Source organism: Salmo salar, chromosome 23, assembly GCF_965601325.2.
Source record: "Salmo salar chromosome 23, fSalSal1, whole genome shotgun sequence".
Taxonomy (NCBI): Eukaryota; Metazoa; Chordata; class Actinopteri; order Salmoniformes; family Salmonidae; genus Salmo; species Salmo salar.
This window is the reverse complement of record NC_138313.1, coordinates 10,060,567-10,084,572: the sequence shown is the minus strand read 5'-3', so window position 1 is coordinate 10,084,572 and position 24,006 is coordinate 10,060,567. Positions and strand designations below refer to the sequence as shown.

General features: G+C 40.9%; 1 protein-coding gene across 1 annotated transcript in view; it reads left to right on the top strand.

Annotated features, from left to right (window-relative positions):
- The first annotated feature begins 6,135 nt into the window (after positions 1-6,135).
- The window catches only part of LOC100286690 (tyrosine-protein kinase JAK1), a 59,870-nt gene continuing 41,999 nt past the window's right edge, over positions 6,136-24,006 (top strand). Inside the window, exons 1-2 of the mRNA XM_014168828.3 lie at positions 6,136-6,403; positions 16,874-17,076. Of these exons, the coding sequence (XP_014024303.1) occupies positions 16,881-17,076 (196 nt within the window). The 5' untranslated portion in view covers positions 6,136-6,403; positions 16,874-16,880. The remainder of the gene's footprint in view (positions 6,404-16,873; positions 17,077-24,006) is intronic.

Here is a 24,006-nt window from a genome sequence, read left to right as displayed (position 1 = left end):
TGATTATATCCTGTGAATAATTACAAAGCTTTGCAGGTTTTGGTTACCTATTAGAGAAACGTATTTACATTACTTCTGCATGCAATTGTGTTCTCATTCTTGTAATGTGATACCATGAAATACATAAATACAGACATGATATTTGGATTTTATGTATTCTCAACCATCATAGTCATTTTGTTACTCCGATGGCCTATGCATGACGTAAATGCACTTTCTGCAATGTCCAAAAACACCCCCACCTTCCCGACCCTATACAGTGTCATGTCATTCTACGTCCCTCTTTTGGCACGATTCCATCTGCAAAAGAACAGTGTGACTGACAAGATATTATTCTTGCTCTGGGCTCCAAGTCCGTGTGTGTGTGTGTGTGTGTGTGTGTCTGTGTGCGTGCGTCGTATCATGTGTGAGTCTGGCATCATGAAGACGGATGGCATCTGACCCCTTGGACCACCGTGGCTGATGTTGTGTTGTGCTGTGCTGGAACTCAGACTGACTGGGCTGCTGTCTCTTGGCTCCTTAACATGACATCCAGGCTGCCCTGGTTCAGTTATCACTGTGCTGATGCTGTCCATCTTAAAGGTACAGTACTGTGATAACTGAAGGATGGCTGCCACCTTGACACACCCGACCCACTTTGTGATGATGGATGGATGGATGGATGGAGGGAGATGGTACTGCTGTGAGGTTTGTCATTGATAGCACTTGTGCTCCCAACTTTAAGAAGTTAGGAGAACAACATAAAACTTAGGAGCACCAGAAAATACGATTTTTCAACTTGATTGAGATATAGCCTATATTGGGCCTACTTGAATTCTAGCTACTGAAGCACATGCTGTGCTCTAGAAACGAATATGTAACCGTGTAAAGACAGTTTATTATAAAAAGCTATAAATGGTTATACAAATACCTGTTATTGAAATTACAAAGTTATTTGTAGAATAATAGGTTTCTACACTGTGTAAAAGCACTATTTTCAAACCAGCATACTGCGGTGCAATATCACATGCACCCCTGCCAATAAAGATTAGGATGGGTCAATTTGTTTTGTAAATTCTCAAATTGAAATAAAAAATAAAGTTGGTTCTGGGAGTATTCTAAGGGTGATTATTAGGATGCATAAACATGATTAGTGCTTTCCCCCCACAATTCTGGCCTTCAAATTGGCATAAATAAGGAGGATAGCTTAGCCGGCGGCAGGTAGCGCAGCGGTTAAGGCTGTTGGGCCAGTAACTGAAAGGTCATTTGTTCAAATCCTTGAGCTGACTAGGTGAAAAATCTGTAGATGTCTCCTTGAAAAAGGCACTTAAACCTAGTTGCTCTTGGCAAAGAGTGTCTGCTAAATAATGTAAATGATAGGTTACTGCTGTTGGCCAGAGTCTGGAATATTCTGATTGGGGAGAGAAAGAGGCTTGGTTGAAACCTACTGCCTTTAATAAAAACAGCTCCTTCTCTAATTCTCTAGACTACTAGATATTTAAGGTTTGAAAAAATATTGTTTTCCATATTCTTATTCGTGCTTATATTTGAATGTACTATTTTATTTGTTCCAAGTTAGCTCACAGATTTGAGGGTTTGTTATTGTGCGTATCCCCGTTCTCCCTACTACAAGCCTTGCTCAACTTGTTTTACCGTCACAAACCACCGCCTCTAAAGACCAGGCCACTACAAGCCTTGCTCAACTTGTTTTACAGTCACAAACCACAGCCTCTAAAGACCAGGCCACTACAAGCCTTGCTCAACTTGTTTTACAGTCACAAACCACAGCCTCTAAAGTCCGGGCCAAACCAAAATAGTAATTGGCGGCGGGGGTGTTCCAATCATAACATGAGGATTCTTGACTCACCTGTTCCCCGGGCAAAGTTACGCGCCTGACCATAACGTTACCGAATCTAAGCTCGTCTTTTTCTCTGGTCCACTCCGAAACAGCATTACAGCGAAGGATAATTATAACAACAATTATTAGCTGGGTGATTTTTTTTACAAGGCAACAGTTTTTTTTTTTAATTAAGGTTGCACAGCAAAAATATTTAGGATCATATGCAACCAAAATTGTCTCACATTACAATGTTGTGTCTGATTTTCAATTGTAATACTTTATAATGATTCACATTGCCCTGTGAGTGTAGCCTGTGTTTTTCCCATTTTATTTGAATAGAATTGTTATTTTATGTAGAAAGAATGATGTATTACGTAATAAGTTGAAGGTGAACAAACGTGTTTGTAGCATTTGAATCATTCATGTTTTTAAGAAAATGCAAATAAATCGGAAAGAAACTGGTATGTATACATGTTATTTCTAATAGTCATGATGTGTGGCCACACACCTCGGATTAGATTTCTGTCAGTGGTGGAAAAGTACCAAATTTTCATACTTGAGTAAAAGTAAAGATACTTTAATAGAAAATGACTGAAGTAAAACTGAACGTTACCGAGTAACATACAGCTTGACTAAAAGTCTAAAAGTATTTGGTTTTAAATATGCTTAAGTGTCAAAAGTAAAAGTATAAATCATTTCAAATTCCTTATATTAAGCAAACCAGACAGCATGATTTTTTTTTTAACCGATAGCCAGGGGCACACTCCAGAACTCAGACATAATTAACAAACTAAGCATTTGTGTGTAGTGAGTCCGTCAGATCAGAGGCCGTAGGGATGACACGGGATGTTGTCTTGATTAGTGTCTGAATTGGACCATATTCCTACCCTGCTAAGCACTCAAAATGTAAGGGTGCTTTTGGGTGTCAGGGAAAATAAATTGAGTAAAAAGTACATTATTTTCTTTAGGAATGTAGTAGATAAAAAGTCAAATTTGTCAAAAATATAAATAGTAAAGTATAGTGGTAGTACACAGAAATACTGCTTAAGTAGTACTTTAAAGTATATTTTGTTAAGTACTTTACCCCACTGATTTCTACATAATAAATAAATACAAACATAAGTGTAAAAGTTATTAATACATTTTTAGTACGATTGAAGAATAGAAATAACATAAGAGTCGAGGTATTAACATAAGACTCCTGTTTGACACGTCTTTAGCATGTTAGACATACAGGAAGTCAATGCGGAAATCCCCTCAGACAGATACCCAAAAGATCACGCAACATCGTTTTCTCTCCCCCTCTCTCTGCCCCCATATTCCCCTTCTCTCATTCTCCCCTCTCTACCCCCCTCCTTTTCAATGTCTCTGTCCCCTCCCTCACGATTTGGTTTAACTCGACTGATCGAAATTGTAAGTGGTTTCGAGGGTGGGAAAGGTTTTTGAACCCTAATCACACAATTTGACTGTGGAAGATATGTCAATCAGTGGAACATCAATTCTGGTAATTAATAAAACGCTGACAGATAAATGTAAATAAAAGTCGACTTCTTATTCCTGCTATTGAATTCTGTTTAACATCCCTATTTTTATACTAAATATCAGCTTTCTCTTCTCGTATTAAATATCAACTTTCTCTTCTCTTATAGCCGAGAAAGTAGTGGTTAGTTGATGGTGACCAATGGTTTTTGCTTTTCATTTACTACACTGTAAGGACATTCCATTCCCTTCCCTTGCCTTTCTTTCAGTTTACTGGAGACCCTAAGGATATCTGTGAGTCTGGATGTTCCAGATGAAAGCTATAAAATCATTGTTATTCCACACTACAAAGTCTCATAATGAGTAGCCTTCTTAATAAGCACTTAAGTGATAGACACTTTTGTAACTATGTTACATATGAATTGTACTATCAATAATACTGTATATGTTGTCAAAATAATCGAAATAGATGCTCACATTTTCACATACTTAGTGGCTTACATACCGGCATACAGTATTTTAAAAGTTAGGTTTTAACTAGTAAGTTTGTAATACATATAGGCCGATTACAGATAGATAGATGTGGCACTTTTTATTGTGTCAGCGACTACAACATTCTTGGGAAATATCTGCTTATGATTTCCGGCAAACTAACTCAGTTGTAACACATCAGATATGGGAGATGGGAAGTCCCTCCACTACTGGCAAACAGAACCTCCCCTCCCTGTCCCATCTTAAAGGACCTGGCTCTCTATTTCCTCCCACCTCACTAGGAGGATGGTCAGTTTCCATTTGACAGTAGCCTCCTTTTTGGACTACAATACGATACTGTAAATAAGAAATGTTGTTGATCATATGTGGAAATATTGACAATCAGAAACATGATCAGATGGGAAAGAGATGGAGGTGCAGAATTGCCATTTACATTTTACATTTTCAACAGAAAAAGCTTTTTCTCATCTTTTGAAAAGATAAAGCTATGGGTCATGAATGAAATATGTAGATTATTGATTAACATGGTCAGATACAAACAGGATTGTGACTGTGTTTTCCTTACCAAGGACAATCAATGTTTCATGTAACACACAACTGGATGGAATTTTGACGATATTACCGTAACAGTTAGAAGGAATTGATTTTGTTAACCATTCCATGTGTTGTAAATTAAATATGGAAATGCTTTTAGAGTCAGAGTGTGTTTGCATTGAGGCACCGAGTGCCTGGTAAAGAGGCAAGATACACTATATATACAAAAGTATGTGGACACCATTTCAAATGAGTGGATTTGGCTATTTCAGTCACACCCGTTGTTGACAGGTGTATAAAATCGAGCACACAACCATGCAATCTCCATAGACAAACATTGGCAGTGCATCCTGAAGAGCTCAGAGACTTTCAATGTGGCACCATCATAGGATGCCACCTTTCCAACAAGGCAGTTTGTCAACTTTCTGTCCTGCTAGATGTGCTCCGGTCAACTGTAAGTGCTGTTATTGTGAAGTGGAAACCACTAGGTACAACAATGGCTCAGCTGCGACGTGGCACACAAGCTTACAGAATGTGACCGCCGAGTGCTGAAGCATCTGTCCTCGGTTGCATCACTCACTACTACTGAGTTCCAAACTGCCTCTGGAAGCAACGTCAGCACAATAATTTTTAGTTGGGAGCTTCATGAAATGGGTTTCCATGGCAGAGCAGCCGCACACAAGGCTAAGATCACCATGTGCAATGCCAAGCGTCGGCTGGAGTGGTGTAAAGCTCGCCGCCATTGGACTCTGGAGCAGTGGAAACGTGTTCTCTGGAGTGATGAATCACGCTTCACCATCTGGCAGTCTGACGGATGAATCTGGGTTTGGCGGATGCCAGGAAAACCCTACCTGCCCGAATGCATTTTGTGTAGTCTTTTATGACATTTATAATTATTTTCTCAAACCCCTTTGTGTGTATTGTAGCCCTTTCCTGCAGTCAAATCACGAGTGGCCTCATGGGTGTAATGTTATGAATGTTTTTAATAATTTCCTAATTACCTCCCATAAAATATAAAGAATGGTTCCGTCTCCAATGGCAATACTCTTACACACGCACGCACACATGCACGCACGCACGCACGCACACACACACACACACACACACACACGCTTGCACATGCACACACACCCTCGCACATGCACACACATTTGTTCTTCTATCCTCATGGGGACCTCAAATGTATTTACATTCAAAATCCTATTTTCCCTAAAACCTAAACTTTACCTTAACCACTAACCCTAATTCTAACCTTAAAAAGTAAGTAAGTAGTCTTGCACAAGCCTTGGTTTGTGCGAGCCGGAACAGCTCATAGGGCAGGAGACGATCTCCTGTTTCTGTAGTGTGAAGCAGCTTGATATACAAGTACACCCACTGGACAGGGCGCTAGTCTATCGCAGGGCCTTACCCCAATCTATCTCCTTAATGCTGAGTGCCAAGCAGAGATGCATCAGGTCCCATTTTTACAGTCTTTTGTATGATTTGGACAGGGATCAAACTCACCACCTTCCAATCTCAGGACGGACACGCTAACCAGAAAGCCCTAATCCAACCCCTAAATGTAAAATAACCTTTTCCTCGTGGGGATGTGGGAAATGTTTTCCTTGTTTTATTATCCTTGTGGGGATTTTGAGGGATTTCAGGTCCCCACGAGGATAGAATAACAAGACCACACACACACACAGCTGCTGCTGCTACCTTACAATGGATGTGATGCCATTCAGTTTACTGTAACGCTGCTCCATTCTAGGGTTAATAACATAAAATAGTGTCAGTGGGCTACACGGTATCGCTTGACTGAATGAGCAGTGCACCAATCAGAATTCGTGAAACGGAGCTTGCAGTGGCATTACTTTCGGGAAGAGGGACGTTACTTGACAGGAAGGGTTAGAAAGATTATGAATTTGCTCTCGACCAGAAGGGAAAGAAACTCGTCGGACAAAACATTTTTCGTTTGGAATATTCACTTACCTACGGATTTTGTCAAGATTAAGTCAGTCTTTATAGTTTCACAACGGATAATTATATTCTGGATCTATGAACAAAACGATTGGGAAGTAGACTTGGATAGCTCGCTAGGTAAGTTACGTTAACATATCAAATATGTGATTATTGATATTAAGTAAAATGCCACATATCCAGGCTAGCAATCCGATATCCTATTAACTTTAGCTAGAATCATTATTATTCCGGTGCCTTAGCGGGGAAAAAAACGTTATGAAGCGGATACAAGCATAGAATTTGGTACAAACAAGGTGATGTGAAAACATCCTAGAAGGGGTGCCCATGTCAAATTTAACCATGAAGCGAGTATCGCGAAAATCCAAAATGGCTGCCATAACGGCTGCTTTTGACGATAAAAACTGTTATGCAGCAGATAAAAGCATGCAATTTGGTACAAACATCCCTCAGAAGATATGAAAACATAGAAGGGGTGCTCATTTCAAAATTAGCCAGAAAGCAGAATTCAAAATGGCTGCCAATGGTAACGACATGATAATCGTATTTAAAACAGCTTATAAACATTTCAATAGAAAAAAAACATGAAATCAAGTAATAATACATGAAATGTATTCCTTAAAGCTGCAATATGTAACTTTTTAGTTGACCCGACCAAATTCACATATACATGTTACTTATAGATCTTACATTATTTTTGAAAGCAAGTCTAAGAAGCAGTAGATTTGTTCTTTTTGTGCTATTTCTATGCTTTCAGTTTTGTACACCAGCTGAAAATACAATATTGTGGTTATGGAAAATATATTTCACAGGGGTTTAGATGGTACAATGATTGTTTACACCAGCGTTTCCCAAACTCAGTCCTCGGGACCCCAAGCGGTGCACATTTATTTTTTTGCCCTAACGCTACACAGCTGATTCAAATGATCAAAGCTTGATGATTAATTTATTATTTGAATCAGCTGTGTAGTGCTAGGGTAAAAACCAAAACGTGCACCCCTTGGGGTACCGAGTATAGAGTTTTGGAAACCCTGATCTACACTATACTTTCTTGTTTTGTCAAAAACTGAAATTAGGCGAACTATTCGAATTTTTGTAATCAGGAAATGGTGGAGCTATTTCTGCATAGTGAACCTTTTTACATTCGGATTAGTGAAGAAAATAAAAGACTTAAGGCTAGGGATGTTAACCGTTAGTCGGTTGGCCACCGGAAAAATAATAATTTGACCGGTCATGCTTATCAGTTTGTAGGTTAATTTGCATAAATTTGTGGAATTCATTTGGTGTCAGAATTTCACAAATCTTGTCAGTCAAGACCAAGACACTGTTCCTGTCAGTCACAGGAACAGTGTCTTGGTCGACCGGAATTATTATTTTACAGAAAATAGTAATGTAAAGTGAGTTTATAGAGTTAGTTGAGTTAAGAAAGCTACTTTCTAATGGCTGTCTCTAGTCAGAGTGAGCCTCGAGCAGTCTGTGTGGAGCAGTGGGAGAGAGAAGAGCAGCACAAATCAGCTAACAACAACAGCTAAGCTAGTAACCAAAAAGGTTTCACAGCATTTCTCTCCTGTTCTACTGGTTTTCATGTCAACTTTCTTTCGTTGTCCAGAAGCCAAAGGCACAATCCTAGTCATATTAACAACCATCCTAGTTGTTGCATATCTACGTTTTCCCTCTTCTAAATTTCTAATTGTATGAAACGGCTCGCATCAGGTGTCTTTTAGAACAGGGTTTTCCCACAAATTGCAATTTGGCAAATGTAAAATTAGGAAACTCGTTTTGAAGTTTTTAAAATACATTTGAAGCTACTTTTTAAGTAAATACCTACAGTCAACTTGTGCAATATGTTAGGAGATAAAGAAGATCGCATTCTTGATTTTCACCTGGCACATAATTCTTCATTATTAAGCTTACCGGTAGTGCCCAGTCACATGGTGTTTGTTTACAAACACACAACGACGAGAGACCAGAGCCTTTTGAGACCGGACCAGTTGTGCATTTGGTTTGTTAATTTCGTAGTTAGTTAGCTATGTAGCTGTGATTAGCTTCTTCCAAAATCAAGCATTCGCTTGGTAACAGCAGAGTTCCCTCCTGGATCAAGAGCCTTGCTGGCTAATATTTGTTTTGGGTATGCAGCAAACTGTGAGTAGTATTTTTGAGTTACTTATTTACTTGTATAGTTTAGGTCAGACACTGTATAAAATCTTCTCATTAGAATTTAGTTAGCATTCTCTATGGGATTTTACATGTACTTGTTACTCTGTAATCCAAAGGTTAGCAATGCTATCAGTGGGGTTTGAAAACAGCGCCCCTGGTGTTCAGTGCCGGTATTACAGAATATCTGGGTATGGCACAAGGTCATTATGACAATCTGGATACCTCCCAAGCCTGAGGAGTACCGCTGTCTAAATCAAATGAAATTGTATTTATCACATGCGCCGAATACAGCAGGTGTAAACCTTACAGTGAAACTCTTACTTACAAGCCCTTAATCAACAATGCAGTTTTAAGAAAAAATACCTTAAAAAAATAAGAAATAAAAGTAACAAATAATTAAAGAGCAGCAGTAAAATAACAATAGCTAGACTAAAAACAGGGGGTACAGAGTCAATGCGCGGGGGCACCGGCTAGTTGAGGTAATATGTATATGTAGGTAGTTATTAAAGTGACTATGCACAGATAAAGGCTATTCCATGCGAGAAATTGCCAAGAAACTGAAGATCTCCTACAACGCTGTGTACTACTCCCTTCACAAACAGCGTAAACTGGCTCTAACCAGAATGGAAAGAGGAGTGGGAGGCCCCGGTGCACAACTGAGCAAGAGGACAAGTACATTAGATTGTCTAGTTTGAGAAACAGACGCCTCACAAGTCCTCAACTGGCAGCTTCATTAAATAGGACCTGCAAAACACCAGTCTCAACGTCAACAGTGAAGAGGCGACTCCGGGATGCTGACCTTCTAGGCATTGTTCCTCTGTCCAGTGTCCGTGTTCTTTTGCCCAACTTAATCTTTTCTTTATTGGCCAGTCTGAAATATGTATTTTTCTTTGCAACTCTGCCTAGAAGGCCAGCATCCCGGAGTCACCTCTTCAGACTAATAGTGAAATGCTTACTTAGGGGCCCTTACCAACAATGGAGAGAGAAAAATAATAGAAAAAATAGCACGAGGTATAAATACACAATGAGTAACGATAACTTGGCTATATACACAGGGTACCAGTACTGAGTCAATAAGCAGGGGTACGAGGTTATTCAATTTAACTCAGTTTTTCACAATTCCTGACATTTAATCCTAGTAAAAATTCCCTGTCTTAGGTCAGTTAAGATCACCACTTTATTTTAAGAATGTGAATTGTCAGAATAATAGTAGAGAGAATGATTTATTTAAGCTTTTATTTCTTTTGTCACATTCCCAGTGGGTCAGAAGTTTACATACACTCAATTAGTATTTGGTAGCATTGCCTTTAAATTGTTTAACTTGGGTCAAATGTTTTGGGTAGCCTTCCACAAGCTTCCCACAATACGTTGGGTGAATTTTGGCCCATTCCTCCTGACCGAGCTGGTGTAACTGAGTCAGGTTTGTAGGCCTCCTTGCTCTCACATGCTTTTTCAGTTCTGCCCACAGGGCTTTGTGATGGCCACTCCAATACCTTGACTTTGTTGTCCTTAAGCCATTTTGCCACAACTTTGGAAGTATGCTTGGGGTTATTGTCCATTTGGAAGACCCATTTGCAACCAAGCTTTAACTTCCTGAAGATGTTGCTTCAATATATCGACATTATTTTCCTTTCTCATGATGCCATCTATTTTGTGAAGTGCACCAGTCCCACCTGCAGCAAAGCACCCCCACAACATGATGCTTCCACCCACGTGCTTCACTGTTGGGATGGTGTTCTTCGGCTTGCAACCCTCCCCCTTTTTCCTCCAAACATAACAATGGTCATTATGGCCAAACAGTTCTATTTTTATTTCATCAGACCAGAGGACATTTCTCCAAAAAGTACGATCTTTGTCCCCATGTGCAGTTGCTAACCGTAGTCTGGCTTTTTGATGATGGTTTTTGAGCAGTGGCTTCTTCCTTGCCGAGCGGCCTTTAAGGTTATGTCGATATAGGACTCGCTTTACTGTGGATATAGATACTTTTGTACCTGTTTCCTCCAACATCTTCACAAGGTCCTTTGCTGTTGTTCTGGGATTGATTTGCACTTTTTGCACCAAAGTACGTTCATCTCTAGGAGACAGAACGCGTCTTCTTCCTGAGAAGTATGACTGCTGCGTGGTCCCATGGTGTTTATACTTGCGTACTATTGTTTGTACAGATGAACATGGTACCTTCAGGCGTTTGGAAATTGCTCCCAAGGATGAACCAGACTTGTGGAGGTCTACAATATTTTTTCTGAGGTCTTGACTGATTTATGTATGTAAACTTCCGACTTCAACTGTATATACATATACTGTGCCTTCAGAAAGTATTCATTCTTACAGCATTTTCTCCCCCATGTATACACAATACTCCATAATGACGAAGTCAAAACATGTTTTTAGACATTTTTGCATATTTATTGACTTTGAAATAAAGATATCTAATTTACTTAAGTATACACACCTCTGAGTCAATACTTTGGAAGACCACCTTTGGGGTCGATTACAGCTTTGACTCATCTTGGGTATGTCTGTCTAAGCTTTGCACATTAGGATTTAGGGATTTTCTCCCATTGTGTCTTGCAGATTTTCTCATGCTCTGTTAAGGTAGTTGGGGAGCGGCGGTGACCAGCAATCTTCAAGTCATTCCATGGATTTTCAATGGGATTCAAGTGTGGGTCACTCAAGGACTTTCACATTCTTGTTCTGAATAATACCAGTGTTGGTTTGGCTGTACGCTTGGGGTCATTGTCCTGTTGGAACGTAAATCTTTGCCCCCGGTCTTAGGTCATTTGCATTCTGAAGCAGGCTCTCATCAAGGATTTGCCTGTATTTGCCTCCATTCATTGGTCCCTGCTGCTGAAAAGCATCCCCTCAGCATGATTCTGCTACCACTATGCTTCACGGTAGGGATGGTGTTAGACAGGTTATGACGTGTCTTTCTCCAGAGATAGCACTTTGCATTCAGGCCAAAGTTTTTTGTGTTATCAGACCACAATCTTTTGCCTTATCTTTCACATGCCTTTTTTGCAAACTCCAGGCGTACTGCCATGTGCCTTTTTCTCAGGAGTGGCTTCCATTTGGTCACTCTCCCATAAAGCCCAGATTGGTGAAGTGCTGTAGAGACTGTTGTCCTTCTGGTAGGTTCTCCCATTTCAGCCAATGAACTCTATAGTTCTGTCAGAGTGGTCATTGGGAAAGGGAGATTCAACTGAAATGTGTCTTTCGCATTTAACCCAACCCCTCTGAATCAGAGAAGTGCGAGGGGCTGCCTTAATCGAACATCCACGTCTTCGGCGCCTGGGGAGCAGTGGGTTAACTGCCTTGTTCAGGGGCAGAACGACAGATTTTTACCTTGTCAGCTCGAGGATTCGATCCAGCAACCTTTCAGATACTGGCCCAACGCTCTAATCACTAGGCTACCAGCCGCCCCATTGAGTTCTTGGTCACCTCTCGGACCAAGGTCCTTCTTGCCCGGTTGCTCAATTTGGTCGGTCTGCCAGCCCTAAGCTCTTGGAAACTTTCAACACTCTAGAAATAGTTTTATACCCTTCTCCAGATAGAGTATATGCCTCATCACAATTATATCTTGGAGATCTTTGGACAGTTCCTTGGACTTCATGGTATAGTTTCTGCTCTGAAATGCACTGTCAACTGTGGGACCTTATATAGACAGATTATTTCTAAATCATGTCCAAATAATTTCATTAGCCACAGGTGGACTCCAATCAAGGATGATCAAAGAAAATTGGATGCACCTGAGCTCCATTTGGAGTGTCATAACAATGGGGTTTGAATAATTATGTAAATGAGATATTTCTGTATTTTACTTGCAATAAATTTGCAAACATTTCTAAGAACAGGTTTTCACTTTGTCATTATGGGATATTGTGTGTAGATGGGGGAGAAATAATATTCAGGCTGTAACACAGCAAATTGTGGAATAAGTTGAGGGGTATGAATACTTTATGAAGACACTGTACGTACTGTCACTGTGGGGATGACGTCGTCGTTGTGCTTGACTTTTTCCACATTTTGTTGTGTTGTAGCCTGAGATTTTGTCACTGGCCAACACACAATACCCGATAATGTCAAAGTGGAATTATGTTTTTAGAAATGTTTACAAATTAATTAAACATTAAAAGCTGAAATGTCTTGAGTCAAAATGTATTCAACCCCTTTGTTATGGCAAGCCTAAATAAGTTCAGGAGTAAAGCTCTGCTTAACAAGTCACATAATAAATTGCATGGACTCACTCTGTGTACAATAAGTGTTTAACATGATTTTTAATTAACTGCGTCATCTTTGTACCCTACACATACAATTATCTGTAAGGTCCCTCAGTCGAGCAGTGAATTTCAAACACAGATTCAACCACAACTATCAGGGAGGTTTTCCAATGCCTCGCAAAGAAGGACACCTGGCCTCCCGAATGGCTCAGCGGTCTAAGGCACTACATCGCAGTGCTAGAGGCGTCACTACAGATCCGGGTTAGCTGCCGGGCTGTGTCGCAGTCGGCCGCAACCAGGAGACACATGAGGCGGCGCACAATTAGCCCGGATTAGGGGAGGGTTTGGCTGGCTGGGATGTCCTTGTCCCATTGCATTCTAGCAACTCCTTGTGGCGGCCGGGTGAATGCACGCTGACTTCGGTCGCCAGCTGTACGATGTGTCCTCCGACACATTGGTGTGGCTGGCTTCAGGGTTAAGCGGGCAGTACGGCTTGGCAGGGTTGTGTTTTGGAGGAAGCATAGCTCACGACTTTTGCCTCTCCCGAGTCCTTATGGGAGTTGCAGCAATGGGACAAGACTGTAACTACCAATTGGATATCAGGAAATTGGGGAGAAAAGGGGGTAAAAAATATTTTTCTAATAAAGAGGGACACCTATTGGTAGATGAGTAAATAAAAAAGCATACATTGAATATCCCTTTGATAATGGCGAAGTTATTAATTACAATTTGGATGGTGTGTCAATCCACCATGTCACTACAAAGATACAGGTGTCCTTCCTAACTTAGTTGCCAGAGAGGAAGGAAACTTCTCAGGGATTTCAACATGAGGCCAATGGTGACTTTAAAACAGTTACAGAGTTTAATGACTGTGATAGGAGATAACTGAGGATAGATCAACAACTTGTAGTTACTCCATAATACTAACCTAAATGACAGAGTGAAAAGTAAGCCTGTACAGAATAAAAATATTCAATAACATGCATCCTGTTTGCACAAAGGTATTAAACTGCAAAAAATATGGCAAAGAAATGAACTTTGTCCTGAAAACATAGTGTTATGTTTTGGGCAAATCCAACACAACACACTGAGTACCACTCTTTATATTTTCAAGCATGGAGGGGGCTGCATCATGTTATGGGTATGCTTGTCATCAAGGGAGTCCTCCATATTTCTTTTAAGAAAGCTAAGCACAGGCAAAATCCTAGAGGAAAACCTGGTTCAGTCTGCTTTCCAAGAGACACCGGGAGAGAAATGCACCTTTCAGCAGTACAATAACCTGAAACACAAGGCCAAATATACACTGGAGTTGCTTACCAAGACGACATTGAATTTTCCTGAGTATGTTCACTGTTTTACATGAATTGGCTTGAAAATCTATGGCAAGACTTGAGAATGGCTGTCAAGCAATGATCAACAACCAACTTGACAAAGCTTGAAGAATTTGAAAAATAATTATGTGCAAATATTGTGCTAAGCTCTAAGAGACTAACCAGAAAGACTCACAGCTGTAATCACCCAAAGGTAATTCAAACATGTATTGACTCAGGGGTGTGAATACTTAAGGAAATGTAATATTTCTGTATTTCATTTTCAATAAATGTTTTATCCATTTTGAATACAGGCTGTAACACAACAAAATGTGGAATAAGTCTAGGGGTATAAATACTTTCTGAAGACATATGGTCAGTGTGGGGACGACGTCGTCAATGCACTTAATGAAGCCGGTGTTACTATTTTTGTCAAATCTTTGCATTGTTGGGAAAGGGCTCATAAGTAAGCATTTCACAGTAAAGTCTACACCTGTTGTATTCAGCACATTACATGTATTTTTATTTGATGTGGTAAACTCCCCAATGTTATCGGGTGAACCCCAGAACATATTCCAGTCTGTGCTAGCGAAACAGTTCGGTAGCTTAGCATCCGCTTCGTTTGTCCACTTCCGTCAAAGATTTTTATAACTAAACCAAGATAGACTACAGCCTGTCGCTTCCAATGTGAACAAATTAGTTATAGTGGGCAGAACAAGCAAGGAGGAGGGAAGAGACCAGCACGAGCTAGCGAGATCCTATTTGCCCGTTCCAGCCTGCATTTGCATATGTCCGTTAGGGAACGCCTACTCTGTGAAATGCGAGTGTGTAATAGAACATTTTTCCTTTGCACTCCGTAAGAATGCAATTTTTTTTAAACAATGGCAAAGGGTAAAGTCCACAAAACTTAATCCACTCTGTTCGATTTTTGTTTGGGGAACCGAAAACTGTATTGAGATCAAATGTTTCATCGATGAGAAAATGTGCAGTTTCGGACAAAATCCATCTCCTTACGGCCACTGGGCTTCCTCTCACTACCATATTGGGTAGTGAGTGGCATCCGCTTGGGGTTTCTTCACATTTATACATATGAAATATCAGTCTCAATGTTCTATCTGTGCTTTCTTATTGAGCGCGTCACTGGTACATCCTGTTTTTGAGTTTTTGCTTGTAAGCAGAAATCAGGAGGATAGAATTATGGCCAGATTTGCCAAATGGAGTGTGAGGGAGAGCCTTGTATGTGTAGAGTAAAGTGATCTAGAATTTTGTTGCATCTAGTTGCACAGATTACATGCTTGTAAAAATGAGGTAAAACGGATTTCAGTTTCCCTGCATTAAAATCACCGGCCACGAAAAAACGTCCACTCCAGACTGATCCCTGTGAAAAGCAAATTCAGCAACTCTTGGAGGGCAGTGGAAGTTGATCAAATGCTTCTTTATTGATGTCCTCCCAAGAGTTGCTGAATTTCCTCTTCACTTCAGTTTGCTCTTCCATTCATGCACCGTGGTTGGAGAGTGAGGTAGCAGGGCTGGGATCTGCCAGGGAACTCACCATACCACATTATCACGATACTTAGGTGCCAATACGATATGTATTGCAATTCTCACAATTCTATATGTATTGCGATTCGATATTGCAATTTGATGTTTCAAACATATTCCTTACTATGTCTGCTGCAGAGAGACAAGGGAAAAAAGTGCTGAAAACAACATGTTGACTCACTATTGATTGTGTTCCAATGTTTGAGTCACTCAGATAGCATAAGAACACGACATAAGCCATGGCAAATCTTCTCTCAGCCTCATGGCAAGATGTGTAGCATTGCAGGAAAGTAGCTTTAAAACAGCAAACTGTTGTCTCAGTGGCCAAAGAGGAGGGCCTCCTTTGGCGCCACGCCTGCTAATTTTGCCACCGCTGCTGAAAAAAATCCTAGGGAAAACGCTGTCATCTGACTCATCCAAACGTTCATCATGTGTTGAAGGATAGTACAGTAATAGAATGTAGCCTCGCCTACCTCTAAGGTGTCTTTTGTTTTTGCCAGTGTAACGTACATTAGTTCAGTTGTAGCTGATGCAGAATGTCGGCCTAGGGTCTACATTGTTTGGATGTGAAGGATGACCTCACGACAAGCGTTTTGAAGGCTACATGCCTTTAAAATACAGTACAGAATGTGGACTATAAAACACAGAATGTGTATTGTCTAACGTAGCATTTGGCGTTGTCACTTTGCCCGGCAACTATTGTGCCGTCTTCAGCCATCCTTGATGAACTGCAGGCATCGGTTCATCACAGCGATCCATCTTTTCCGCTGCTGCTGCACTGTTAACCGTTTCTCAGCACTGTAGACTAATGAGTACACCGTGTGTGTGGCGCGAGGTTCTCACAGGCTGATAAGACTTCAGCGGGACCTGGGGACAGTGTGATTCATGTAGGCCTACGTGTGTGTGTGATCCTGCTGATCCCAGCAGCAGTCAGTAGATCAGAGCTCTGGCGCCATTGGCGATAGGCTGATTAGGGATGTTACGAAACAAACTGTCCTAGCCACTGGGGATGCCACCTGCGTCGCTGTAGAGGAAGGGGGAAACGCTGCTGGGAGAACTAATGGGTTGATCTGCATGCAGAGGAAGAACTACCTCACCTCCCTCCAGAGGAGGTTTGTGTTTGTTTTGGTGAGATCATCTCAGTAGGTGTGTGTGTGTGTGTCGTGAATTACATTGCCTGAGTAGGTGTGTGTAGCGTGGGTAGCCAATGTGAGACCGTGAGTCATCAGGGTATGCTGGACTCCGTACCACTGCTACAGTGAGCTCACCTCTGGATCAATACATTACCCAACCCCAACACACATACACACTCCCTCTGTTTTGCCTTTGTTGTATTGACATCTCCACCCCTCTGCCTCTACCTTTAGAGTCTGGATGCCAAGTCCGGGGGTGATGGAGCTGGGTAGGCAACTGTGTGGGAAGATGAGGTCGAGGAGAGCCGAGGGCCCCGTCAGTGTGCCCATGAGGGGTCTGGAGATCCATTTTTACCTGCCAAATATGCCGCAACTGGGATTCCTCAAAGACAGCTTCACCGCTGAGGAACTGTGTGTCGAGGCCGCCAAAAAATGCTGTGAGTACTGTCTCAACTCATGCCAAGTGCGTGTGTGTGTGTGTTTGAGCGTGTGTGTATTGTATGGCATGACTGCAAGTGTGTGCTGCATGCCTAACTGCTTCCATCCGTGTATGTGTGGGTGTGTGTGCCTGCAGGCACCCGTGTGTGAGTGTTTGCATGCCAGGGCATTAAATAGGGTGTATTTGTACGATTGGATTTGGGGGAAGTTTTCAGGAACATTCAGAAGTTATATATCTTAAATATGGTCATTTACAACGAATCGGGGATAAATGTGGTGACCTATCCTGATGGAGCCTGTCTGCCAACAGAGAGGTCCACTGTTGCCACTGTGAATAGGCCGTCACATGAGTTTACTCTTAGCTAGGAGACCAGAAGGAGAAATGGTAAGTAACTAAGGAAGAAATGGCTTTGTAATAGATGTTTCATTTCATTGTGTGTGCTGCTCATTTACATCATACAGTACGGCCTGGCCTATACAACATGGCATTGGAAAATGTTACAAAGATGTATGTATTACTTGTGAAGCTTTGTTTTATTGCCTACGTGTGTTTTGTCAGTAGATGTTCTTTATCTCAATGCTTAAGATGTACTGTGTGTATATATAAGGACCCCCCCCCTAGTGGCGCAGCGCAAGAGGCGTCACTGCAGCCCCTGGTTCGAATCCAGGTTGCATCACATCTGGCCGTGATTGGGAGTCCTATAAGGGCGGCGCACAATTTGGCCCAGCGTCGTCCGGGTTTGGCCGGGGTAGGCCGTCATTGTGAATAAGAATTTGTTCTTTACTGACTTGCCTAGTTAAAGAAATAAGATCAATGCTAAATCCTAAAATGAGGGACTCTAGAGTCGTTCCTTGTCGTTTCACTAAAGCCATGACACCCACCGTCTCAGATGATTCAGAAATTGTTTCTGTGGTTAGAAACAGATAAGATTAATGCAAGCGACTTCAACAGCTAATTTCTATGAACAGTGGAAAAAAATAATCACGAGATTCACAGGGAATATACATTACATAGGATGACATTTTGATTTTATTGAATTCCTCATCTTACTCATTTAGAATTATGGTCTAAATTGGATGTTAGGTACTATATAGGGTTGGGCGATGTCAACCATTTTCCTATCGTGATTATGTACCCATAAAATATTGTGATATAGGATGCTTTCACCCTTATTGGCCACTCTGCCAAAATATATCTCTATTCTTTTTTTACCCTGGAAAAAAAACTGCAGTTTGGCAATAGCGCAAAATCTAATTTAACTGGATGAAAGATAATGTTGTTGAAGCCCTGGGTAGAAGCTAAGTGCAGCTAAGCGTAGCTTTCATAGTCTATCGAATGGAGAAAGAAGGGAATATAGGCTACGTTTTTTTAAAAACGCTAAATACAAAATAGTTACTGCTTTGGTGGAATTCTCTGCTCTCTGGCCTACATTCCTCTCTTGTTTTATGTAGGCTATATAACATATTTATTGAAATAGGCTATAGCAAATAGGACTAGGCTATTACTCGGAATGCCACTTGTGTGTCACCCTGCTGCTTTTTTACAGCGTGACGCTAGTAAAAAAGAGGCTAAACCATCGTCTGTCACATCACGATGTCGTCACCATCAACGATGGCTGTCAATCATCGTCGATAGACGACGCTATCGCAATATCAGCCACCCTAGTACTATATTTATTGAAAATTAGGCTAAACGAATCCTATAAATGAAAATGACCAATTTGGGTGCAATCAATTCGTTTAAATGATCAGAGATCAAATTATATCTCAACAAAATAATGTTTCAAGAATGCAAATTTTATTTGTTTGTAATTACAGAAATGATTTCACGATTTTGTGTGGTAATCCTCTTTTTTTGGGGGTGGGTGGAACGACCCTCTACTGATGCCAAATGGCTTTGTTTTAACCATATTAACAGGCTATTACAGTAACTGAATTTCTGCTTCTCCGCTGACTTCCTCGTGTACTCTACCTGATTTGATGACAAACATGACATAATACTTACAGTAAACACTGTATACTTCTCCCATGCCAGATAGCAGGCACACAATACAGACAAACCCGATGTAGCCTAGCTACTAGGCTATCCCACATGAGAAAAGACACTAACGTCCAGCACCTGTTTTCTTACAGCTCTAAAAATGCTGGTTTGGTAGTCTCCATCTTTGACAGACAAATTATAGGCCTGTATTTATACCTCTGTTCTGATACTGGCTCTAAAACTCCACAACATCTGTCAGTGTGCGGCTGTTCCTTTCAGCCACACACTGACTCCAATACAAGATGGTGGCTGGTTAGGGTTGGTTCAGGGCGGGACGAGTTCTGGAATTTCGTCCTTGTGTGAAGCCAACACTTTTTTATTTCCAGTACTGCAGAGCGAGCAGAGAAAGGAAGCCTACACAGACAACATACAGACAACAACAAGACTCAGGAGGAGTTCAACTCCACAGCTACCATAGTCTATATATGCAAATACTCAGTTATAGGCTAAATAAACAAAGCAGCTGCCAACACAAATGTATGATCTGTTTATAGTCCAATCCAAAGTAGTCTGTGTCTGTGCAGGACCTTTCTGTCTTGTGTGGTCAGTGGTAGGTAGTTTGACGCACATTATGTCCCTCACATCAAAACAAAAGAGCCCAGAAAAGAGGAAGTGTCATGGCCTCATACTTTTCCTGTCTCTCATTATGTTCCATTTATAGTTCAAAACAAACGGCTCATCTGTAAAGGCTACAGTAGGGACCTATAGGTCAGGGATCATCAACTAGATTGAGCCTTTCAGTTTTTTTTTTTTTTTTTACTTTAATGGATGGTCAGGGGGCCAGAACATTATAATAAATAATTTGCAGAGTGCAAAGAACCCCAAACAGATATCATATTTGACTAAAACATAATAATTTCAAACCTTGCTTATATTTGTATACGATCCTGTCTATTTCTCTGTTGTACAACGGGTGGGTCTAATCCTGAATGCTGATTGGTTAAAACCGCATTCCAGTTACCACTGGCTAATTCTGTGATGTTAAAATGCCTATTTACTCTGGTCCATCTGACTGTGCAATCCACTGTCTCATCAGCCCAGCCAAGCAATTTATTAACTTGATCTCCACTATAAAAAGCATCTAGACATTCTCACATTTCTTTTAGACTAACATTTGGTTTTCAACAGCAGAGATTTGTATAAACCTTGCTGTCTGTCTCTCCTACATTTACCACAATGTTTCAATATAGAAATTCGATCTTCAGTTGTCCCATAGTATTGAACGTGTCGGGACAAGACAGACAGACAGGCAACGTTTCTCAGCCAGTTGAAATCGTGAATTAAATGGCATCATTTTTATGGATATATACAGTTGAAGTCGGGAATGTTTACATACACCTTAGCCAAATACATTTAAACTCAGTTTTTCACAATTCCTGACATTTAATCCTAGTAAAAATTCCCTGTCTTAGGTCAGTTAGGATCACCACTTCATTTTAAGAATGTGAAATGTCAGAATAATAGTGGAGAGAATGACTTATTTCAGCTTTTATTTCTTTGATCTCATTCCCAGTGGGTCAGAAGTTTACATACACTCAATTAGTATTTGATAGCATTGCCTTTAAATTGTTTAACTTGGGTCAAACATTTTGGGTAGCCTTCCACAAGCTTCCCACAATAAATTGTGTGAATTTTGGCCCATTCCTCCTGACAGAGCTGGTGTAACTGAGTCAGGTTTGTAGGCCTCCTTGCTCACACACTTTTTCAGTTCTGCCCACAAATTTTCTATGGGAATGAGGTCAGTGCTTTGTGATGGCCACTCCAATACCTTGACTTGGTTGTCCTTAAGCCATTTTGCCACAACTTTGGAAGTATGCTTGGGGTCATTGTCTATTTGAAAGACCCATTTGCGACCAAGCTTTAACTTCCTGACTGATGTCTTGAGATGTTGCTTCAATATATCCACATAATTTTCCTACCTCATGATACCATCTATTTTGTGAAGTGCACCAGTCCCTCCTGCAGCAAAGCACCCCCACAACATGATGCTGCCACCCCCGTGCTTCACGGTAGGGATGGTGTTCTTCGGCTTGCAAGCATTCCCCTTTATCCTCCAAACATAACGATGGTCATTATGGCCAAACCGTTCTATTTTTGTTTCATCAGACCAGAGGACATTTTTCCAAAAAGTACGATCTTTGGCCACATGTGCAGTTGCAAACCGTAGTCTGGCTTTTCTATGGTGGTTTTGGAGCAGTAGCTTCTTCCTTGCTGATCAGCCTTTCAGGTTATGTCGATATAGGACTCGCTTTACTGTGGGTATGGATACTTTTGTACCTGTTTCCTCATGCATCTTCACAAGGTCCTTTGCTGTTGTTCTGGGATTGATTTGTACTTTTCGCACCAAAGTACATTAATCACTAGGAGATGCGTTTCCTTCCTGAGCGGTATGACGGCTGCATGGTCCCATGGTGTGTTTATACTTACATATTATTGTTTGTACAGATGAATGTGGTACTTTCAGGCGTTTGGAAATTGCTCCCAAGGATGAACCAGACTTCTGGAGGTCTACAATTTTTTTCTGAGGTCTTGGCTGATTTCTTTAGATTTTCCCAATATGTCAAGCGAAGAGGCACTGAGTTTGAAGGTAGGCCTTGAAATACATCCACAGGTACACCTCCAATTGACTCAAATTATCTCAATTAGCCTATCAGAAGCTTCTAAAGCCATGGCATCGTTTTCTGGAATTTTCCAAGCTGTTTAAAGGCACAGTCTACTTAGTGTATGTAAACTTCTGACCCACTGGAATTGTGATACAGTGAATTATAAGTGAAATAATCTCTATGTAAACAATTGTTGGAATAATTACTTGTGTCATGCACAAAGTAGATGTCCTAACCGACTTGCCAAAACTATAGTTTGTTAACAAGAAATTTGTGGAGTAGTTGAAAAACGAGTTTTAATGACTCCAATCTAAGTGTATGTAAGCTTCCGACTTCAACTGTACAAAGAAATGTCAATTGAAAAAAGGTAAAACGAAACGAAGTGCAGTTAGTTTGCAGTCTTTCCAGCTTCAGTTCGAAGTGACTGTGTTAACTGTGTTGTTGGCTAGCTGCTCTGAACAACAGTGTCCTGATGAGTGAGCACATTTTCTATGCCAAGTGAAATCGCGCCTCATTAGCAAATTTGTATCGACGTGTCTAAATAAATGTCACTAGAAAACAGTTTGAACAAATGTAGCTTCTTTGCTGTTATTCTGGCGTTTTGACGTGACTGTAAGTTAGCCGTAGTTGGCTAGCTAGCAAGCAAGGGATAAGAATGTTGCTAGCCATTATGGCAATGGAACATTTAGAACGAACGACTGGGTCGCGTCCTTAGATACTGAACAAAAAGACTAAACGACTGTGTCGGGCCTCTGGCAACTGAACCGATAGAACGAACGACCAGCCGGTTTGGGTAGCAACCCAAGATTTGTGTCTGGACTACTATGAAATAGTATGAATAAATTAATCAAAATAACCTTTTTTAATGAAAATATTATTATTTGAATATGTTGGTAACCCGTTGTGTAAAAGTGATAATGCCCTCAAAGCCAGTGTTGAGGATATATTGGCTGTTTGCCAGCCCTCAACTTCATCTCGGGCCTAACAACACCCATGCCAATATATCCTCAAAACACTGCCTTCTCAGGCATTATCACTTAATTATGTGTGGGAAAACTGTGGAACAGATTTCCCTAATTAAATCCCTTGGAGCTGATTTGCTGGTGTTTTTAACTGTCTTTTGTGACCAACAATTAGTAAACAATGTGGGCCACAGGCCGCCAGTTGGGGAACCCTGCTATAGGTTGTACATTAGTTCCTACTGTATTGTTATAGGCATATTACTACTATCACTTTATTACATAGCCTAGTTTACACTTGCCATTTAATGACAGTCTATAGAGTAGTGGTTCCCAACCAGTGTGCCTTGAGGAACTCTCAGGTGTGCTGTGAAACTTGTACACTCACTTAGAAGCGTGACATGTGGAATACACATGGAATTTGGACTTGGAAGCACTAGTGAGCTAAGGCTGTTTTATCATTTGAGGGGCACACATCACGAGCAAAGTAATTTCTATCATTTGATTTTGTCTGTGAAAACCATTAGCACAGGCAAATATGATTAGGCTTAGCCAGAGTTATTTCTTTCTTAATGTATGGCTCTGGGCTAAGCTATACCACAGCTTCTGCCATAAAAACAAACGGAGCATGGCTTTGTGTCTGTGGTTGCACCTTTACAATGCAGAAAACCAGTCGTCTGTAAACCAAACCTTTAAAAACTAAAGACCTATTTTACCGGAGATACATTTTCTTCTTCCTGGCACAGATTCGCCGGGCGCTCTTAAAGGGGTACACACAAATTAACCATCGTGAGTAAAGAACTATCAACACGATGAAAATATTTCAAATATACCCTTTTAAATCTATAAAAAAAAATGTATGGTTTGTAAATGAAATCAATACATTTTAGGTGTGCCACAGTATTTTATATCCCATCAAGGTGTGACAAGGTTAAAAAAAGATTTGGAACCAATGGTCTAGAGATTCCACAGTAGACTCATGACAATCGTGCTTAGTGCAATATTTAATCTTAATCACCATCCACATCCACATCGTCGGGGCAACAGTGGAGAGGGTTGAGAGCTTCCTCGGTGTCCGCATCATTGAGGACTTAGCAGGGTCCTCTCACACCAGCCCAGTTGTGAAGAAGGCACGGCAGCGCCTCTTCTTCCTCAGGAAGCCGAAACGATTTGGTATGGCCCCTCAGATCCTCAGGAACTTTTACAGATGCTCCATCGAGAGCATCCTGATTTGGTTTAATCACTGTCTGATATGGCAACTGCACCGCCCTCGACCGGATGGCCCTACAGAGGGTGGTGCGGACTACTCAGAGCATCACTGGGGGT